Source organism: Anolis carolinensis, chromosome 2, assembly GCF_035594765.1.
Source record: "Anolis carolinensis isolate JA03-04 chromosome 2, rAnoCar3.1.pri, whole genome shotgun sequence".
Taxonomy (NCBI): Eukaryota; Metazoa; Chordata; class Lepidosauria; order Squamata; family Dactyloidae; genus Anolis; species Anolis carolinensis.
Genome location: NC_085842.1, coordinates 324,376,348 through 324,395,636, shown reverse-complemented (window position 1 = coordinate 324,395,636; position 19,289 = coordinate 324,376,348). Strand labels below are relative to the sequence as shown.

The following is a 19,289-nucleotide window of genomic DNA, read 5'->3' as shown; positions in this document are numbered from 1 at the left end:
TTTATATATATAGACTAGCTTTGCCCGGCCTCGCGTTGCTGTGGCTTATGGGAATCCTTTGTTGGCCAGGTGGAATAGCAGTGAATAGCCTTGCAGTCTCCAAGCCTGGCCGTTTTCTGGAGTAGCTGGAGCTTTTTGTTGTATGAACGTAGAGGCATGGATGAGGGGTTGTGCTGCCAAGTTTAGTGTTTCTGGGATGTGTAGTTTTGTTTTGTCCTAGACCGAAATTTCATTACCCTTTTATATATATAGACTAGCTTTGCCCGGCCTCGCGTTGCTGTGGCTTATGGGAATCCTTTGTTGGTCAGGTGGAATAGCAGTGAATAGCCTTGCAGTCTCCAAGCCTGGCCGTTTTCTGGAGTAGCTGGAGCTTTTTGTTGTATGAACGTAGAGGCCTGGATGAGGGGTTGTGCTGCCAAGTTTAGTGTTTCTGGGATGTGTAGTTTTGTTGTTCTGTCCTAGGTCTAAATTTCATTACCCTTTTATATATATAGACTAGCTTTGCCCGGCCTCGCGTTGCTGTGGCTTATGGGAATCCTTTATTGGCCAGGTGGAATAGCAGTGAATAGCCTTGCAGTCTCAAAGCCTGGCCGTCTTCTGGAGTAGCTGGAGCTTTTTGTTGTATGAACGTAGAGGCCTGGATGAGGGGTTGTGCTGCCAAGTTCAGTGTTTCTGGGATGTGTCGTTTTGTTTTGTCCTAGGCCTAAACTTCATTACTCTTTTATATATATAGATTATTCCCCTTTCCCATGAATGGGGAGGCAGGGTGGGTGTCTGTGTGTGTGTGTGTGTATCTTTCTCTTCCGCAGCCCCCCAAGGATAATCTGCCCCTGCTCTTGCCCATATTATTTCTCCTCCCCATCCCTCCCAGGGGCATCCTTAGCTCTCCGGCCTCCCATTTCCTTCCTTGGAAGAGCCTGGGAAGAGCCTGAGCCCTGACCTTAGGGATGGGCAGTGAGGGGGGGGGGCAGTGGGGACCAAGGGAAGGAAGGAAGAAGAGGGATGGAAAGAAGGGTGGGAGGGGGCTCCTTGCCTGGAATGCAAAGGGTGGGGGGGAGGCGTGTGCGATGACGGCTTCCTTGGCTCCTCCTCCCTTCTCTTGGGGGGGGGGGGAATCCCCGCCCCCGTCCCCCTCCCTCCCTCCCTCCCGCCTCTGCCATAAACAGGAAACCCATTCCCTGCTCTTCTGTGTCCTTCCATCTCCTTTTTGGGAGCGATTCGGAGGCATTCCTCTGGCTTTAGTCACAGCAAGAGAGAGAGAGAGAGAAGGGGGGGGTGCATCCTGCTCCTCTCTCTGTGTGTGAGAGAGATAGATCCATAGAATCATAGAATCATAGAATAGTAGAGTTGGAAGAGACCCCATGGGCCATCCAGTCCAACCCCCGCTAAGAAGCAGGAAATCGCATTCAAAGCACCCCCGACAGATGGCCATCCAGCCTCTGCTTAAAAGCCTCCAAAGAAGGAGCCTCCACCACAGTCCGGGGGAGAGAGTTCCACTGCTGAACAGCCCTTCTCACAGGGAGGAAGTTCTTCCTGATGTTTAGGTGGAATCTCCTTTCCTGTAGTTTGAAGCCATTGTTCCATTGTGTCCTAGTCTTCAGGGCAGCAGAAAACAAGCTCCCTCCCTCCTCCCTATGACTTCCCCTCACGTATTTGTACATGGCTCTCATCATGTCTCCTCTCAGCCTTCTCTTCTGCAGGCTAAACATGCCAAGCTCTTTAAGCCGCTCCTCATAGGGCTTGTTCTCCAGACCCTTCATCATTTTAGTCGCCCTCCTCTGGACGCTTTCCAGCTTGTCAACATCTCCCTTCAACTGTGGTGCCCAGAATTGGACCCAGTGTGATTCCAGGTGTGGTCTGACCAAGGCAGAATAGAATAAGGGGGAGCAGGACTTCCCTGGATCTAGACGCTATTCCCCTCTTGATGCAGGACAGAATCCCGTTGGCTTTTTTAGCAGCCGCATCACATTGTTGGCTCATGTTCACCTTCCTCCCCACGAGGACTCCAAGGTCTTTTTCGCACACACTGCTGTCAAGCCAGGCATCGTCCCCCATTCTGTATCTTTGATTTCCATTTTTTCTGCCAAAGTGAAGTATCTTGCATTTGTCCCTGTTGAACTTCATTTTGTTAGTTTTGGCCCATCTCTCTAGTCTGTCAAGATCGTTTTGAATTCTGCTCCTGTCTTCTGGAGTGTTAGCTATCCCTCCCAGTTTGGTGTCGTCTGCAAACTTGATGATCGTGCCTTCTAACCCTTCTAACCCATGACGAGCACAGCCCTTTTCCATGCCCACGGGTGGATCCGCACTGTGGAATGAATGCACTTTGGCACCACTTTTCCCAATGCTACAATATCCTGGGAGTTTAAGAGCACTTTAAGAGGGCTCGGGCCTTGCTATGTCTCCGTAGTGCTCATCCGCGGCAATTCTAGCAGCATCGTATTTATAATTTAGCTTGTAAATCGCCTAGAGCATCTTGGATGGAGGGCGATTAATAAGTAATTAAATGATGATGATGATGATGATGATAACTAGGTGTGCCCGGCCACGTGTTGCTGTGGCGTAGTAGTCCTAAGTGGGGTTTTCTTTGTGGCAGTCAAGGTGGCCTAGGAGGATTCCCCAAGGTAGGAAGCAACCAGGCTTTGAAGCTGCAATGGTATTCAATGGTATTCACGTTGGCCAACAATGGAGCCCCCTTGGTATGAAGCAGCCAGGCTTTGAAGCTGCAAGGCTTTTCAATGGTATTCACATTGGCCAACAATGGAGCCCCCTTGGTATGAAGCAGCCAGGCTTTGAAGCTGCAAGGCTTTTCAATGGTATTCACGTTGGCCAACAATGGAGCCCCCTTGGTTTGAAGCAAGCCAGGCTTTGAAGCTGCAAGGCTTTTCAATGGTATTCACGTTGGCCAACAATGGAGCCCCCTTGGTATGAAGCAGCCAGGCTTTGAAGCTGCAAGGCTTTTCAATGGTATTCACGTTGGCCAACAATGGAGCCCCCTTGGTATGAAGCAGCCAGGCTTTGAAGCTGCAAGGCTTTTCAATGGTATTCAAGTTGGCCAACAATGGAGTCCCCTTGGTAGGAAGCAGCCAGGCTTTGAAGCTGCAAGGCTTTTCAATGGTATTCAAGTTAGCCAACAATGGAGTCCCCTAGGTAGGAAGCAGCCATGGCTTTAAACCTGCAAGGCTATTCAATGGTATTCAAGTTGGCCAACAATGGAGTCCCCTTGGTAGGAAGCAGCCAGGCTTTGAAGCTGCAAGGCTTTTCAATGGTATTCAAGTTGGCCAACAATGGAGTCCGCTTGGTAGGAAGCAGCCAGGCTTTGAAGCTGCAAGGCTATTCAATGGTATTCACGTTGGCCAACAATGGAGACCCTTAGGTAGGAAGCAGCCAGGCTTTGAAGCTGCAAGCCTATTCAGTGGTATTCAAGTTGGCCAACAATGGAGTCCCCTAGGTAGGAAGCAGCCAGGCTTTGAAGCTGCAAGGCTATTCAATGGTATTCAAGTTGGCCAACAATGGAGACCCTTAGGTAGGAAGCAGCCAGGCTTTGAAGCTGCAAGGTCACTCCTTGGGAAAGTGATGAGTATTGTGGCCAAATTTGGTGCGATTTTGCCCAGTGGTTTTGTTGTTAACTCGATCCTAATTATGCACATTACAATATATATATATAACAACAACAACAACAACAACAACTTTATTTCTAGACCATCCTCTGAATGGGAGAATTAGGGCCTGCAGGAAACAGCCTTTGGTCTATTTACTCCTGAAAAGTAACTCAGCTTGGCTACAGTGTTCTTTTAAAAAGACTATTTTGTATTCAGGTGTCAAGAAATAATAATAAAATAACAAAGACAGTACCCAAAAAAAAAAGCAGATCTTATATATATGTTGCAAATACTGAGCAGCTATCTGATTAGTCCAGGCATGGGCCAACTTGGGCCCTCCTGGTGTTTTGGACTTCAACTCCCACAATTCCTAACAGCCTACCGGCTGTTAGGAATTGTGGGAGTTGAAGTCCAAAACACCAGGAGGGCCCAAGTTGGCCCATGCCTGGACTAGCCACTACTACATCTTATGAAACTAAATAGAAAGGAAATACACAAGCCTAACGTTTACTAACATGTACAACTGTGGAAACAATTATGCAAACTTTGCATCCATTGTCTGTTTAGTTTTGCAAATCTCCATCTTTCCCGGAAGGTTTTCTCCTCGATCTGCAGTGTCTGTTTCTTCATCTTGCATATCTTGGCCCGTTGTCCTTCTTGCGTCGGGATAACGGATTCCTTCCATCTCTGCACACTGCGGTTCAGGATGGGAATGCCCAGTGTCATGCGCCTAATGGGAAGGCTGTTGGATGGCTCGGCTTGAGTGATGGTGGGCTCAACTGGGTCTGTTGTGCATTCTTTCCCACTGACTGATGCGCATTCCCACTCTCTCCCACTTTGCAGGCAGAGTCCGATGTGGCCTCCCTGAACCGGCGCATCCAATTGGTAGAAGAGGAGTTGGACCGGGCCCAGGAGCGCCTGGCCACCGCTCTGCAGAAGCTGGAGGAGACCGAGAAGATGGCGGATGAGAGCGAGAGGTATGTGTGGAAGGGGGTCCTTGGGGTCCTTGAGATCTTAGGAGGGGGGTGGGTGTAACCTGGGAGGGCTTATTCTTGCTCCCCTCGAATGCCAGTCCTGCCACCCTGTTAGGGATTCCTCCTCTTCAGAAGACCTTCATGAATCTGAGGGTGACTTGGAATCTGAGGAGGAGATTTTGCAAGTACCCACATTTCAGGAGAGGAGAAAGAAAACAGAGCAGAGACGTCGATTGGCTAGAATAGCTGCCAGAAATGCAGCTGAGTAATTGGGAACTGCCCTAGCAGTTGTGAGGGAACTCAAGCCTATAAATCAGAAGCAGGTGCAGCCAGCTCTTGCTGGTAACAAACTGACTCTAATGCCTAAGCCGTTGCTCCCCTTGTGCCTGCTTCAAGTCTGCCTCTGGGAAACTGCTCCTAAGGATTTATTGCTGTTTCTTTTTCTGAAGTAAGACTGCTATTTGATTTGGGAATTTAACAGAGACTAAGAACTGTGTTTACCCTGAGACTTCCTTGCTTCCTTTTGCATTATTCTACGGAGTATGCTGTACTTTAGTTTTGCTGAAGTAAAGCAGTTTTCATTTACTTACCACAGTGTTTTAAGGCTGTTCTTGAAAGACAAACAGGACACAGGTTTTGTAAATGTTTCTGTGCATTGTCAAAGGCTTTCATAGCCAGAACAACTGGGGTGTTGTGTGGTTTCTCAGCTGTGTTCTAGCAACATTTTATCCTGTTGTTTTGCCTGCACCTATGGCTCCTGGCATCAGAGGATCCTCTGAACATTAGTTAGAGTGGTCCGGCATTTCTGTGCTCTCAAATAACATGCTGTAAATAAAGAACAACACTCAAAAGCTAGAATTCCAATGGTATATAACTCCGAAAAAAATTGGAATAATGTACAAAAATATTGCGGGTGGTCCTGGAATCTAACCCCAGTGATAAGTGAGGGAACACTGTACATAATTGAACTTAAGTAAGCATAATATAACCCATCACACACAATTTCCACAGGCTGAAGTAGGTGTCCTGTATCTAGGCGAGGATGTATATCAAGGTGTGCTAGTCTTCCTCCCCTCCATGGCAAGGCCACAGAGCCCATCCCCATTGCGCTGGCCTTCTTCATGGGAGGGGATCTCCTGGGGAGGGACCTCTGGCCGCAAACCGGGTGGTCCCTTGAGCTGGACTGGACCCACCAGCGTCCCCTTTCTTCTCTCCCAGAGGCATGAAGGTCATCGAGAACCGTGCCATGAAGGACGAGGAGAAGATGGAGCTCCAGGAGATGCAGCTGAAGGAGGCCAAGCACATCGCAGAGGAGGCCGACCGCAAATACGAGGAGGTCTGTTGAGTGCAAAGAGTGGGTGGGTGGGGGGCCAAGGTGAGGGTGGTGCTGCATGGCCTCTGGACCTTGGACTGGACACTGTTGACCCCGGACTCCGCTTGTCCTGACAGGTGGCTCGGAAACTGGTCATTCTGGAGGGAGACCTGGAGCGTTCTGAGGAACGGGCAGAGGTGGCCGAGAGGTGAGTGGCGCCGGGTCCACCAGCACCAGGAAGCCTCATTGCCTCCAGTGCGGATATTCGGCCCTTCTGTGTTGGTGGTGGGGGTCCTCTGGGTGGGGGTCTTCCTTTCTCAACACCAAGCCAGAGTGGGAGATGTCCCATCTCTTTGGTTCATATGGCGTTTGGAAGAAGAGGCCCAACTTCCATGTCCAGGGGTTGGACAGTGTAGGTCTCCTGCTGACGGATTGGAAGAGCCGGCCAGCACCTTGTGCCCCCTCCCCACTTGGAAGTATAGCCTCTCCAGAGGATTTGGTTCCCGCACATATCTCCCATCGCTTCCAGTCCATCTCCTTGAAGCTAGGGTCTACTCCAGTGGTTCCCAAACTTATTAGGCCTGCCACCCCCTTTCCAGAAAAAATATTACTCAGCGCCCCCTGGAAAGAGGGCGTGGCTTAGTGGGGTGGGCGGGGCTCCTGCTCAAGAGGGCGGGGCTGAGCCTCTCCCCTAGTCCAAGATGCAGGGTTGCGAGGGGGAGGTGGGCGGGGCCACAAATGGGTGGCCAGGACTGGGATGGGCGGAGTTACGAGCTCTGAGGCAGGGCTGAGCTTCTATCCCTGTCCTCAGCACCTGCTAGGACGCGGGGCGGGGCTAGAGGAGGGGGCGGGGCCTCTTACTCAGCCTGACGGGGCTGAGCGTCTACACCCCGCCCCCGTGTTCTAACAAGTGCCTCAGGGGAGGTATACAGAGGCTCAGCGCTGTCTCGTGCTCTTGGGAAGAGGCCCCGCCCCTAGCCCCGCCCTTTAGGCCTCTTAGGAGAGGTGTAGAGGCTCAGCCCTGTCTCGGGCTCTTCGGAAGAGGCCCCACCCCCACTCCTAGCCGTGCCCTTTAGTCCTAAAAGGCCTCTCAGGGGAGGTATAGAGGCTCAGCCCTGTCTTGCGCTCTTGGGAAGAGGCCCCGCCCCTGCCCCAGCCCCGCCCTTTAGTCCTAAAAGGCCTCTCAGGAGAGGTATAGAGGCTCAGCCCTGTCTCGGGCTCTTGGGAAGAGGCCCCGCCCCCACCCCTAGCCCCGCCCTTTATTCTTAAAAGGCCTCTCAGGGGAGGTATAGAGGCTCAGCCCTGTCTCAGGCTCTTCGGAAGAGGCCCCGCCCCTGCCCCAGCCCCGCCCTTTAGTCCTAAAAGGCCTCTCAGGAGAGTTATAGAGGCTCAGCCCTGTCTCAGGCTCTTGGGAAGAGGCCCCGCCCCCACCCCTAGCCCCGCCTTTTAGTCCTAAAAGGCCTCTCAGGAGAGATATAGAGGCTCAGCCCTGTCTCGGGCTCTTGGGAAGAGGCCCCGCCCCCACCCCTAGCCCCGCCCTTTAGTCCTAAAAGGCCTCTCAGGGGAGGTATAGAGGCTCAGCCCTGTCTCAGGCTCTTGGAAGAAGGCCCCGCCCCCTTCCCTAGCTCCGCCCTCTGTGTCCCAACAAGCGCCTCAGGAGAGGTATAGATTCTCAACCCTGTCTCTTGGGAAGAAGCCCCGCCCACTCCTCTAGCTCCGCCCCCTTTGTCCTAACAGGCGCCTCAGGGGCCCCGCCCCTCCTCTGGCCCCGCCCCCATGTCCTAATAGGTGCCATCACCGCCCCCCTTTGGGAATCACTGGTCTATACTTTGGTGGGGGGGGGGGTGTAAGAGGGGAGTGACCAGACCCTGCAGCCCTCCTTGCCCCCCCCCCCCCCCCCCCGCATTCTGGAGCTGACCCATCCTGCCCCCCGCTTGCCTCCCCAGCCGCGTCAGGCAGCTCGAAGAGGAACTCCGCACTATGGATCAGGCCCTCAAATCCCTGATGGCTGCAGAGGAAGAGGTACCTCCGAGGGGGGCCGTGGAGCCCCCTTCCCTCCCTGCCTCTGTCTCTCTCTCTGCCCTCTTCGCTGAACCCCCTTTTTGCTCCGCCTGCCTTTTGCCACCCACCTGGGGAAGCCTCTGTCCTTCTGCTTTCAGCAGCCCCTCGTCCTAAACCTGTCCATCAATGGGGCCCAGAACCCGCCCCTTATGCCTCCTTGCACCGTCAAAGACCCTTCCCCAGTACTCATTTCTATAACAACATCTATATATATAAAAGAGTGATGGCATCAGGGCAGCGGACAAAACAACAAAACTACAGGCCCCCCAACCTCGAAATTTGACAACACAACCCATCATCCACGCCTCAAGGTTGATACAACAAAAAGAAAAGAATAATAAAGTCCTAATTACAGGGAGAGGAATAATAGTTTTTATCCAATTGCTGCCAGTTTGAAGGCTAAGCTCCGCCCACTTGGTCTCCTAGCAACCTACTCAGCCCAGGGGACAGGCACAGTTAGGCCTCTTCCACAGATTATCAGATTTGAACTGGATTATATGGCAGTGTAGACTCAAGGCCCTTCCACACAGCTATATAACCCATTTATAATCTTATATTATCTGCTTTGAACTGGATTATCTTGACTCCACACTGCCATATAATCCACTTCAGTGTGCATACTCAACATAAAGACAACCATACAACAGACATTCAATACCACCACTACCTCAACAATTTCTCACCAACGCCACCACACAACACCACAGCAACGCGTGGCCGGGCACAGCTAGTAAATTATAACAAACTAGCTGTGCCCGGCCACGCGTTGCTGTGGCGAAGTCTGGTGGTATGGGAAATAAAGTATTGAGGTATTGGTGGAGTTACGGTACAGGGTAAAGGTTTTCCCCTGACATTAAGTCTAGTCGTGTCTGACTCTGGGGGTTGGGGCTCATCTCCATTTCTAAGCCGAAGAGTCGGCGTTGTCCACAGACACCTCCAAGGTCAGGTAGTCGGCATGACTGCATGGAGCGCCGTTACCTTCTTGCCGGAGCAGTACCTATTCATCTACTCTCATTTGCATGTTTTTGAACTTCTGGGTTGGCAGAAGCTGGGGCTTTAGATAATCTGTGAAAGTGGCCTAAGTGAAGCCTAACTCTGCCTGTCCTCTGGGCTGAGTCGGTTGCTAGGAGACCAAGTGGGCAGAGCTTAGACTTCTAACTGGCAGCAATTGGATAAAAACAATTATTCCTCTCCCTCTAATTAGGACTTTTTCTTTTCTTTTTGTTGTATCAACCTAGAGCCGTGGATGATGGGTTGTGTTGTCAAATTTCGAGGTTGGGGGGCCTGTAGTTTTGTTGTTTTGTCCGCTGCCCTGATGCCATCACTCTTTTATATATATAGAAGAATACACACTGGTATAAGTCGCACAAGAACATATACAGGAACATATACAAACACCTCTTCTGTCAATGAGAGATGATGATTTTAAGTCCATATACATTCACTATACTGATACTGGACCTTTAAACTTGATTCTGTATTCCCCCAAGGGTTAAACAGGATACCTATGTTCTTTTCACATTAATTAATCTATATATATAAAAGAGTGATGGCATCACGGCGACCCACAAAACAACAAACTACAGGGCACCCCAACCTCGAAATTTGACGACACAACCCATCATCCACAGCTCTAGGTTGATACAACAAAAAGAAAAGAAAAATAAAGTCCTAATTAGAGAGAGAGGAATAATTGCTTTTATCCAATTGCTGCCAGTTAGAAGGCTAAGCTCCTCCAACTTGGTCTCCTAGCAACCCAATAAAAAATAATAATAAACACTAAAAAATAATTAAAAACACTAAAAAATTAATACAATAAAATACCATAATAACAAAAAATAACTAAAAATTATACAAGAAAATAATAAAATATAATAAATAAAAAGATAACTTACAATAAAATTAATTAAAAAATATAAATAACGTCAAATAAAAATTACACAACATTTTTTACCCAATACCACCACCACCACTTTGCCACAGCAACGAGTGGCCGGGCACAGCTAGTATAATAATAATAATAATAATAATAATAATAATAATAATAATAATAATAATTTTATTCTTGTATCCCGCCCCATCTCCCCGTAGGGACTCGGGGCGGCTCACATGGGGCCTTGCCCAACATCACAATATGAAAACAAATCAAAACACATAAATTTACAACAATAAATCAACAATATCAGAAAAACCATCATAAAAACAATATTGCAGGAAAAAGCGTTAAAAACAGATATAAAACACATAATAAATACGTAAAAGACATGGTAGTGTGAATACTTATATTTAAACCTCTATATTCATATATACCATATTACACCACCTGGACTTTCCATAGATACGTAGACTTCTGTACATATCTGGAATAGCAGACTCCCACTGCGCAATATCTGCATTTTATTTATTTATTTTGAGTCAAAAGCATTGCATAAGTAAGTATAAAACAGAGAGGGAACACTGGCTAATTTTTGACCAAAAACGGGCAACAGTGACTGCATTGTCTGTAGCTTTCAACAATTCTTCCTCTGCGTAAGGCAGGGCATGGTGCGCAACTATACAGATGCTAAGTTGTTCTGCTTCACAGTCATACAAGGAGGAGGATTCTTCTAGGTCAGTGATGGACAACCTATGACACGCATGTCAGCACTGACACGCCTAGCCATTTTTGCTGACACGCTGCTACATGCAGATTGATTGGATGACGATGTCTTTTGTGGCCAAATTCGGTGTGATTTGGTCCAGTGGTTTTGTTGTTTACTCCATGGGAATTAAGCACATTACATTATCATTATATCATTCTATTATTATAATATTATTATTGTAGTATATTATCATATTATTACTATTATATTATTATTATATTATTCATTATTCGTGACTACATTGAAACTAGAATAGAGAGAAATCAGTGTGGAAACTGCAAGAGGTACCATAGATTGTTGTACATGGAAATAAGGGTAGTAAATAGTTTATTTGGATTTATTAAATACAGTTATATATTACAACTAGCTTTGTCCGGCCACGCGTTGCTGTGGCTGATGGGAATCCTTTGTTGGCCAGGTGGAATAGCAGTGAATAGCGTTGCAGTCTCAAAGCCTGGCCGTTTTCTGGAGTAGCTGGAGCTTTTTGTTGTATGAACGTAGAGGCATGGATGAGGGGTTGTGCTGCCAAGTTTAGTGTTTCTGGGATGTGTCGTTTTGTTGTTTTGTCCTAGGCCAAAATTTCATTACCCTTTTATATATATAGATTATACATTTTTTGTTATTTAAACTATACATATTGCGAAATTATGTTTTTTTCTCTCAAAGTAACACACCACCCAAGTCATGCTAGGGTTTATTTTGGTGAATTTTGACACACCAAGCGCAAAAGCTTGCCCATCGTTGTTCTAGGTCAGGGGTCCCCAAACTAAGGCCCGGGGGCCGAATGCGGCCCTCCAAGGTCATTTACCTGGCCCCTGGCCTCAGTTTTATAATATAATATTTTTGTATTAGTTTTAATGTTATAATATATTGTATATACATATAATATTGATAATAATATTATGTTATACAATGTAATACAAATAATAATACTATATAATAATATTAATTATATGCTATATTTTACATAACATATAATACTATAGTGGTATAGTTAAATATAGAATTATATAATGCTAATATTGTGCTATGCTAATAATATAATATATTATATGTACATATACCTGCTCTGAGTCCCCTTAGGGGTGAGAAGGGTGGGATATAAATGTAGTAAATAAATGCAGTAAATAAATAAATAATTTTAGACTTAAGCTCGGCCAAAGTCTGAAATGACTTGAAGTCACACAACAACAACAATCCTAATTAACTTGACTATTTCATTGGCCAGTAGCAGGCCCACGCTTTCCACTGAAATCCTGATAGGTTTATGTTGGTTAAAATTGTTTTCATTTTTAAATATTGTATTATTCTTTCGTTGTTGTTGTTGTTGTTTCACTACAAATAAGACATGTGCAGTATGCATAGGAATTTGTATTTTTTTTTTTCAAATGATAATTCGGCCCCACAACAATCTGAAGGATTGTGGACCGGCCCTCTGCTTCAAAAGTTTGAGGACCCCTGTTCTAGGTCATGCCATTTGGCCAGGTTGTCTTTAGATCTGCCCACTCCGCTTCTGAGTCTGTTCAGGGACCTCCAAGCTGCCCATTCGTGGTTTGTCCCTGGAGGAAGGAAGACCCTCATGGGGGGCCATCCAGTTGGGATTTCCTGGTTTAGCTGCCCAGAGGGATAGTATTGCTGTTGCTGGAGGAACATTGAGAGGAGTGGTGGTTCTCTTGAAGCTTTTCCTTGATTTGCGTCTACTGGGAGGAGGCTGGTAGCCATGCAGAGGGTGGCTTTCAGAGGGTTCAACCAATATCTGTAAGGAGGTGTTGACCCACCATGAATAGCTGGAAGCATATTATTATTATTATTATTATTATTATTATTATTATTATTATTATTATTATTTTATTATGACACAGCAAACAAGATAGATATGCTGGATTTCGTATCACAAAAGCACAAGTCGAACACTTCCCAAGTGTCTAGGACTGTGTGATGTATTATTATTATTATTATTATTATTATTATTATTATTATTATTATTATTATTTTATTATGACACAGCAAACAAGATAGATATGCTGGATTTCGTATCACAAAATCCCAAGTCGAACACTTCCCAAGTGTCTAGGACTGTGTGATGTATTATTATTATTATTATTATTATTATTATTATTATTATTATTATTATTATTATTTTATTATGACACAGCAAACAAGATAGATATGCTGGATTTCATATCACAAAATCCCAAGTCGAACACTTCCCGTGTGATGTATTTTCGGATGATGCGTGCTTATTATTATTTTATTATGACACAGCAAACAAGATAGATATGCTGGATTTCATATCACAAAATCCCAAGTCGAACACTTCCCAAGTGTCTAGGACTGTGTGATGTATTATTATTATTATTATTATTATTATTATTATTATTATTATTATTTTATTATGACACAGCAAACAAGATAGATATGCTGGATTTCATATCACAAAATCCCAAGTCGAACACTTCCCGTGTGATGTATTTTCGGATGATGCGTGCTTATTATTATTTTATTATGACACAGCAAACAAGATAGATATGCTGGATTTCATATCACAAAATCCCAAGTCGAACACTTCCCAAGTGTCTAGGACTGTGTGATGTATTATTATTATTATTATTATTATTATTATTATTATTATTATTATTTTATTATGACACAGCAAACAAGATAGATATGCTGGATTTCATATCACAAAATCCCAAGTCGAACACTTCCCGTGTGATGTATTTTCGGATGATGCGTGCTTATTATTATTTTATTATGACACAGCAAACAAGATAGATATGCTGGATTTCATATCACAAAATCCCAAGTCGAACACTTCCCAAGTGTCTAGGACTGTGTGATGTATTATTATTATTATTATTATTATTATTATTATTATTATTATTATTATTATTATTTTATTATGACACAGCAAACAAGATAGATATGCTGGATTTCATATCACAAAATCCCAAGTCGAACACTTCCCAAGTGTCTAGGACTGTGTGATGTATTTCGGATGATGCGCGCAGATCCCATTAGGGTGGCCTTTTGCAGCTGGCAGATCGTAATTTTGTCAATGTCTATTGTTTCCAAATGCCGGCTGAGATCTTTTGGCACGGCACCCAGTATGCCCATCACCACCGGGACCACCTGCACTGGTTTCTGCCAGAGTCTTTGAAGTTCAATCTTGAGGTCCTGATAGCGGCTGAGTTTTTCCTGTTGTTTTTCATCTATGCGACTGTCACCTGGGATGGCAACATCAATGATCCAAACCTTGTTCTTTTCCACAACTGTGATGTCTGGTGTGTTGTGTTCCAAGAACTTTGTCAGTCTGGATTCGGAGGTCCCACAGTATCTTTGCGTATTATTATTATTATTATTATTATTATTATTATTATTATTATTATTATTATTCCCTGCTTTTTCCATAAGGAGACTCAAAGTGTCTTGCATTAAAGCAGGCCTGGGCCAACTTTGGCCCTCCCTCCAGGTGTTTTGGGACTTCAACTCCCACCATTCCTAACAGCCGGTAGGCTGTTAGGAATGGTGGGAGTTGAAGTCCCAAAACACCTGGAGGGAGGGCCCAAGTTGGCCCATGCCTCACGGACACCATACAACGAAATTAAATGCCATCCCCAATCACATTATATATGTAGAGTTACAAAAAACAACACCCATCCTTTCACGTTCTAATCACTATTGCACAACCCCTAATGCAGCGTAACTGGATTATATGGCAGTGTAAACTCAGATAACCCAGTTCAATGCTGTTCATCTGTATTCTGAAACTACATTATATGGTAGTGTAGATAATAATAATAATAATAATAATAATAATAATAATAATAATAGTAATAATAATAATAATAATAATAATAATAATAATAATGATAATACATCACACAGTCCTAGACACTTGGGAAGTGTTCGACTTGTGATTTTGTGATACGAAATCCAGCATATCTATCTTATTTGCTGTGTCATAAAATAATAATAATAATAATAATAATAATAATAATAATAATAATAATAATAATACATCACACAGTCCTAGACGCTTGGGAAGTGTTCGACTTGTGATTTTGTGATACGAAATCCAGCATATCTATCTTATTTGCTGTGTCATAAAATAATAATAATAATAATAATAATAATAATAATAATAATAATACATCACACAGTCCTAGACGCTTGGGAAGTGTTCGACTTGTGATTTTGTGATACGAAATCCAGCATATCTATCTTATTTGCTGTGTCATAATAAAATAATAATAATAATAATAATCATAATAATGATAATACATCACACAGTCCTAGACGCTTGGGAAGTGTTCAACTTGTGATTTTGTGATACGAAATCCAGCATGTCTATCTTATTTGCTGTGTCATAATAAAATAATAATAATAATAATACTTTATTCTTATATCCCGCCCCATCTCCCCAAGGGGACTCAGGGCAACTTACAAAGGGACCATGCCCAAACAATATAAAAATACAACAGTAGAAACAAATCCAAACACAGCAATAAATACATCAAGAAAAAGCATACAACAACAACTATTTAAAAACAACTAAAACATGTTCAATCCATCCTAAACTAGCACCGACCTACACTAGTAAACACATACTCAACACTCAACTATGGAAACTATTCTGAGAGTTCAACATTCATTTATTGTACTACTTCCTTTAAATAATAATAATGATGATGATGATGGAGCTCCCGGTGGCACAGCGGGTTAAACAACTTAGCTGTTTGTCAGGACCCAGGCTGCAGAACACCAATAACCATGCACAGAGACCAGAATCTATCTAATATCTTTATTAAGGAAATATATAAAGTCAATAAAAACAAGTGTAGAATATAGTTCAGAAGTAGTCCTTTCAGGAAAGGTCAAATATAGTCCAGGAAAACAATGTCCAATATGTGATATTAAAGTCCAAAGTTATAATCCACTTCACCGAAACACACACTATTTGGCAAGCAATAGTGTGGGGAACTGTCCATAGTCTTTGAGGCTTAAGGTAAATCCGAAGGAAACTGGAAAACAAGGCTTGAAACTGAGAAGCAAGGTCCGTGGTAAAAACACAAGGCAAGGCAAGACTTGAAACTTGGCAAGATCAAACTTGAAACAAGGCAAACATGAATCAAGAACTGAGTCCATAGAAGTCCATGGTACAAGGCTGGGCAGGAAACTTGATCCGGGAACTGGGAACTGGAGTACGAAGTCTACACACGATCTCACTCCTCAAGCCGACGAATTGACTCCGCAAGGATTTCTTTGCGGGCAAACACCTATATAGGATCTTGTTTTCCCGCCAAGGAACACTTTCTCTGGGGAACAAGAAACGAAACCTATACTGTGTCCAGATGCATGACTCCTTAAAGTTTCCCAAGGGAAGCAGACTTAATCAGCTAATTGTCTGGCAGCTATCCTGGCGCTCCGGCGAGTCGCCTCTCGAGCGCTTCTATCTTGATTATAATAATCCCGGCGAGAAAATGGGGGAGATTTCTGCTCAAGGCTTGTTTGGCTGACTTCTTGTGGGCAAACATCTTGCAGGTGCAAGGGCTCCAATTCTGGCAGAAACGGTGGGAAACCCAAGTTTTCCTCTTCATCTGCCACAATAGTACTAGGAACGGGACTACATGGCCCATGAGACATCACACTGTTGAACTTGCTGACTCAAAGGTCAGTGGTTCGAAACCAGGGAGCGGAGTGAGCTCCCGCTGTTAGCCCCAGCTTCTGCCAACCTAGCAATTTGAAAATGTGCAAATGTGAGTAGATCAATAGGTACTTCTCTGGCGGGAAGTCCAAAACACCTGGAGGGAGGGCCGAAGTTGCCTGTCAGTACAATTTAAGTGGGAGTTTGATGCTCTTCCCACCAAGGACCAGGACTGGGACCCCTTCCTTCCTTCCTTTGGGGGCTGTTGCTCTGTGCTCTCAACGCCTTCTCCGTTTCTCACTCCTTCCTCTCCCTTTTGCTCCTTCCTTCCTTCCTTCCTTCCTTCCTTCCTTCCTTCCTTCCTTCCTTTCCTCTCTCTCAGTAAATGTGGGGACCTTGAGGAAGAGCTGAAAATTGTCACCAACAACCTCAAGTCCCTGGAGGCCCAGGCCGACAAGGTACGGGGTCCGGGCACACCTGTGGGCACCTGTGCATGGGGGGAGATGCTCTCCTGGGGTGGGGCGGGGAGGGGGTCCCTCTTGAAAAGGGGAGGGGGCTGGTCCAAGAGGAGGGGGCACAGGGTGGGCACTAAACGGTTACCCTCTCCCCATCCAGTACTCCACCAAGGAGGACAAATACGAGGAGGAGATCCGGCTGTTGACGGACAAGCTCAAGGAGGTAAGAGGCCGGTGGCCGAGGAGGGGTCTCCTTGCCCCTTCGCTTTGAGTGCTTCCAGGGGGGCATGTGGCTGTTTCATAATAATACTAGCTGTGCCCGGCCATGTGTTGCTGTGGCTTATGGGATTCATTCGTTGGCCAGGTGGAATAGCAGTGAATAGCTTTGCAGCCTCAAAGCCTGGCTGTTTTCTGGAGTAGCTGGAGTAGCACCCTCAGCCAAAGAGCCTCTGTGAAGCCTGGTTACTTCCTTTGGAAGGGAATCCTTGTTTGGCCAGCTTGAATTGCACTGAATAGCCTTGCAGCTTAAAAGCCTGGCCGCTTTCTACATAGGGCATTCTTGCTAGGCCAGGTTGAATGGGACGGACTAGCCTTGTGGCTTCAAAGTCTGGCTGCTTTCTACTTTTCGGAATCCATGGTTGGCCAGGTTGAATAGCAATTAATAGTCTCGGTTTGGGTAGGTATGAATGCTGCAATTAGCCACCTTGATTAGCATTTAATGGCCTTGCAGCTTCAAAGCCTGGCTGCTTCCTGCCTGGGGGAATTCTGTGTTGGGAGGTTTAGCTGGCCCTGATTGTTTCCTTTCTGGAATTCCCAATTTCCCTGCTTTCAGAGTGCTGCTCTTTATTTACTGTCCTGGTTTTAGAGATTATATTGTTCTGTATTATTATACCAGAATAATTATGATATATTATATTTATAATCTTATATTATCTGCTTAGAACTGGCCCTGCTTAGAACAACCCCCTTCTACACAGCTGTATAAAATCCACACTGAAGTGGATTATATGGCAGTGTGGACTCACAACAATCCAGTTCAAAGGAGATACTGTGGAATATCTGCCTTGGCATTCTGGGTTATATAGCTGTGTGGGAGGGACTTGAGTCCACACCACCATATAATCCAGTTCAAATCCTTTCTGGAATTCCCAATTTCCCTGCTTTCAGAGTGCTGCTCTTTATTTACTGTCCTGGTTTTAGAGATTATATTGTTCTGTATTATTATACCAGAATAATTATTATATATATATCTTGGCTGAGGGAGTTGCTAGGACACAAAGGGGGCGGGGCCTAAAGGCAGCAGAGTCTACCTTTCTGACTGGCAGTTAGGGGGAGAAAGGCTCTTCCTCATCCTCTGTAATTTGGACTATTTTTCTAGGGGTTTTTTTTATTGAAAGACATATTTTGGGTGACTATGTTTTTTGTGGCCAAATTTGGTGTGATTTGGTTCAGTGGTTTTGTTGTTTACTCCATGGTAAAACACATATCACATTTTTATATATTCACTAGCCGTGCCCGGCCACGCGTTGCTGTGGCGAAGTCTGGTGGTATGGTATGGGAAATAAAGTATTGAGGAATTGGTGGTAGTTAAGGTTACGGGTAAAGGTAAAGGTTTTCTCCTGACATTAAGTCCAGTTGTGTCCGACTGCACACTGAAGTGGATTATATGTCAGTGTGGAGTCAAGATCATCCAGTTCAAAGCAGATAATATAAGATTATAAATGGGTTATATAGCTGTGTGGAAGGGCCTTGAGTCTACACTGCCATATAATCCAGTTCAAATCTGAAAATCTGTATTTTATAGGCAGTGGGGAAGAGGCCTAAGTGAGGCCTAACTCTGCCTGTGCCCTGGGCTGAGTGGGTTGCTAGGAGACCAAGTGGGCGGAGCTTAGCCTTCTAACTGGCAGCAATTGGATAGAAACTATTATTCCTCTCCCTCTAATTAGGACGTTATTTTTCTTTTCTTTTTGTTGTATGAACGTAGAGGCATGGATGAGGGGTTGTGCTGCCAAGTTTAGTGTTTATGGGATGCGTAGTTTTGTTGTTTTGTCCTAGGCCGAAACTTCATTACCCTTTTATATATACAGTAGAGTCTCACTTATCCAACATAAACGGGCCAGCAGAACATTGGATAAGCGAATATGTTGGATAATAAGGAGGGATTAAGAAAAAGCCTATTAAACATCAAATTAGGCTATGATTTTACAAGTTAAGCAACAAAACATCATGTTATACAACAAATTTGACAGAAAAAGTAGTCCAATATGCAGTAATGCTAAGTAGTAATTACTGTATTTACGAATTTAGCACCAAAATATCATGATGTATTAAAAACATTGACTACAAAAATGTGTTGGATAATCCAGAACGTTGGATAAGCGAGTGTTGGATAAGTGAGACTCTACTGTATATATAGATAATCATAACACTGTAATAATAACACAGTCCAAGAGTGATCAATGGAAGAAGAGTGAAACCGTATTGCCTAACACTTTCCAAAAGGCTTAGCTTCTGGCAATGGACTTTCCCACCCCCAAAAGCCTCCCACAGTTTGATTATTATTATATTATTTTATTTTAATGGATATTCTTAATTTTAT

At 44.7% G+C, this 19,289-nt stretch overlaps 1 protein-coding gene across 12 annotated transcripts in view; it reads left to right on the top strand.

Annotated features, from left to right (window-relative positions):
* Positions 1–19,289, top strand: part of LOC100562720 (tropomyosin beta chain) — a 64,596-nt gene that overhangs the window by 31,735 nt on the left and 13,572 nt on the right. For 6 of the 12 annotated variants that reach the window (XM_062972663.1, XM_062972659.1, XM_062972669.1 and 3 more), the window contains 5 exons: positions 4,443–4,576; positions 5,792–5,909; positions 6,023–6,093; positions 16,618–16,693; positions 16,851–16,913. In XM_062972663.1, the coding sequence (XP_062828733.1) occupies positions 4,443–4,576; positions 5,792–5,909; positions 6,023–6,093; positions 16,618–16,693; positions 16,851–16,913 (462 nt within the window). Of the gene's footprint in view, positions 1–4,442; positions 4,577–5,791; positions 5,910–6,022; positions 6,094–7,831; positions 7,908–16,617; positions 16,694–16,850; positions 16,914–19,289 lie in introns of all 12 variants that reach the window. The other 6 variants (XM_062972662.1, XM_062972658.1, XM_062972668.1 and 3 more) reach the window with 1 other exon arrangement.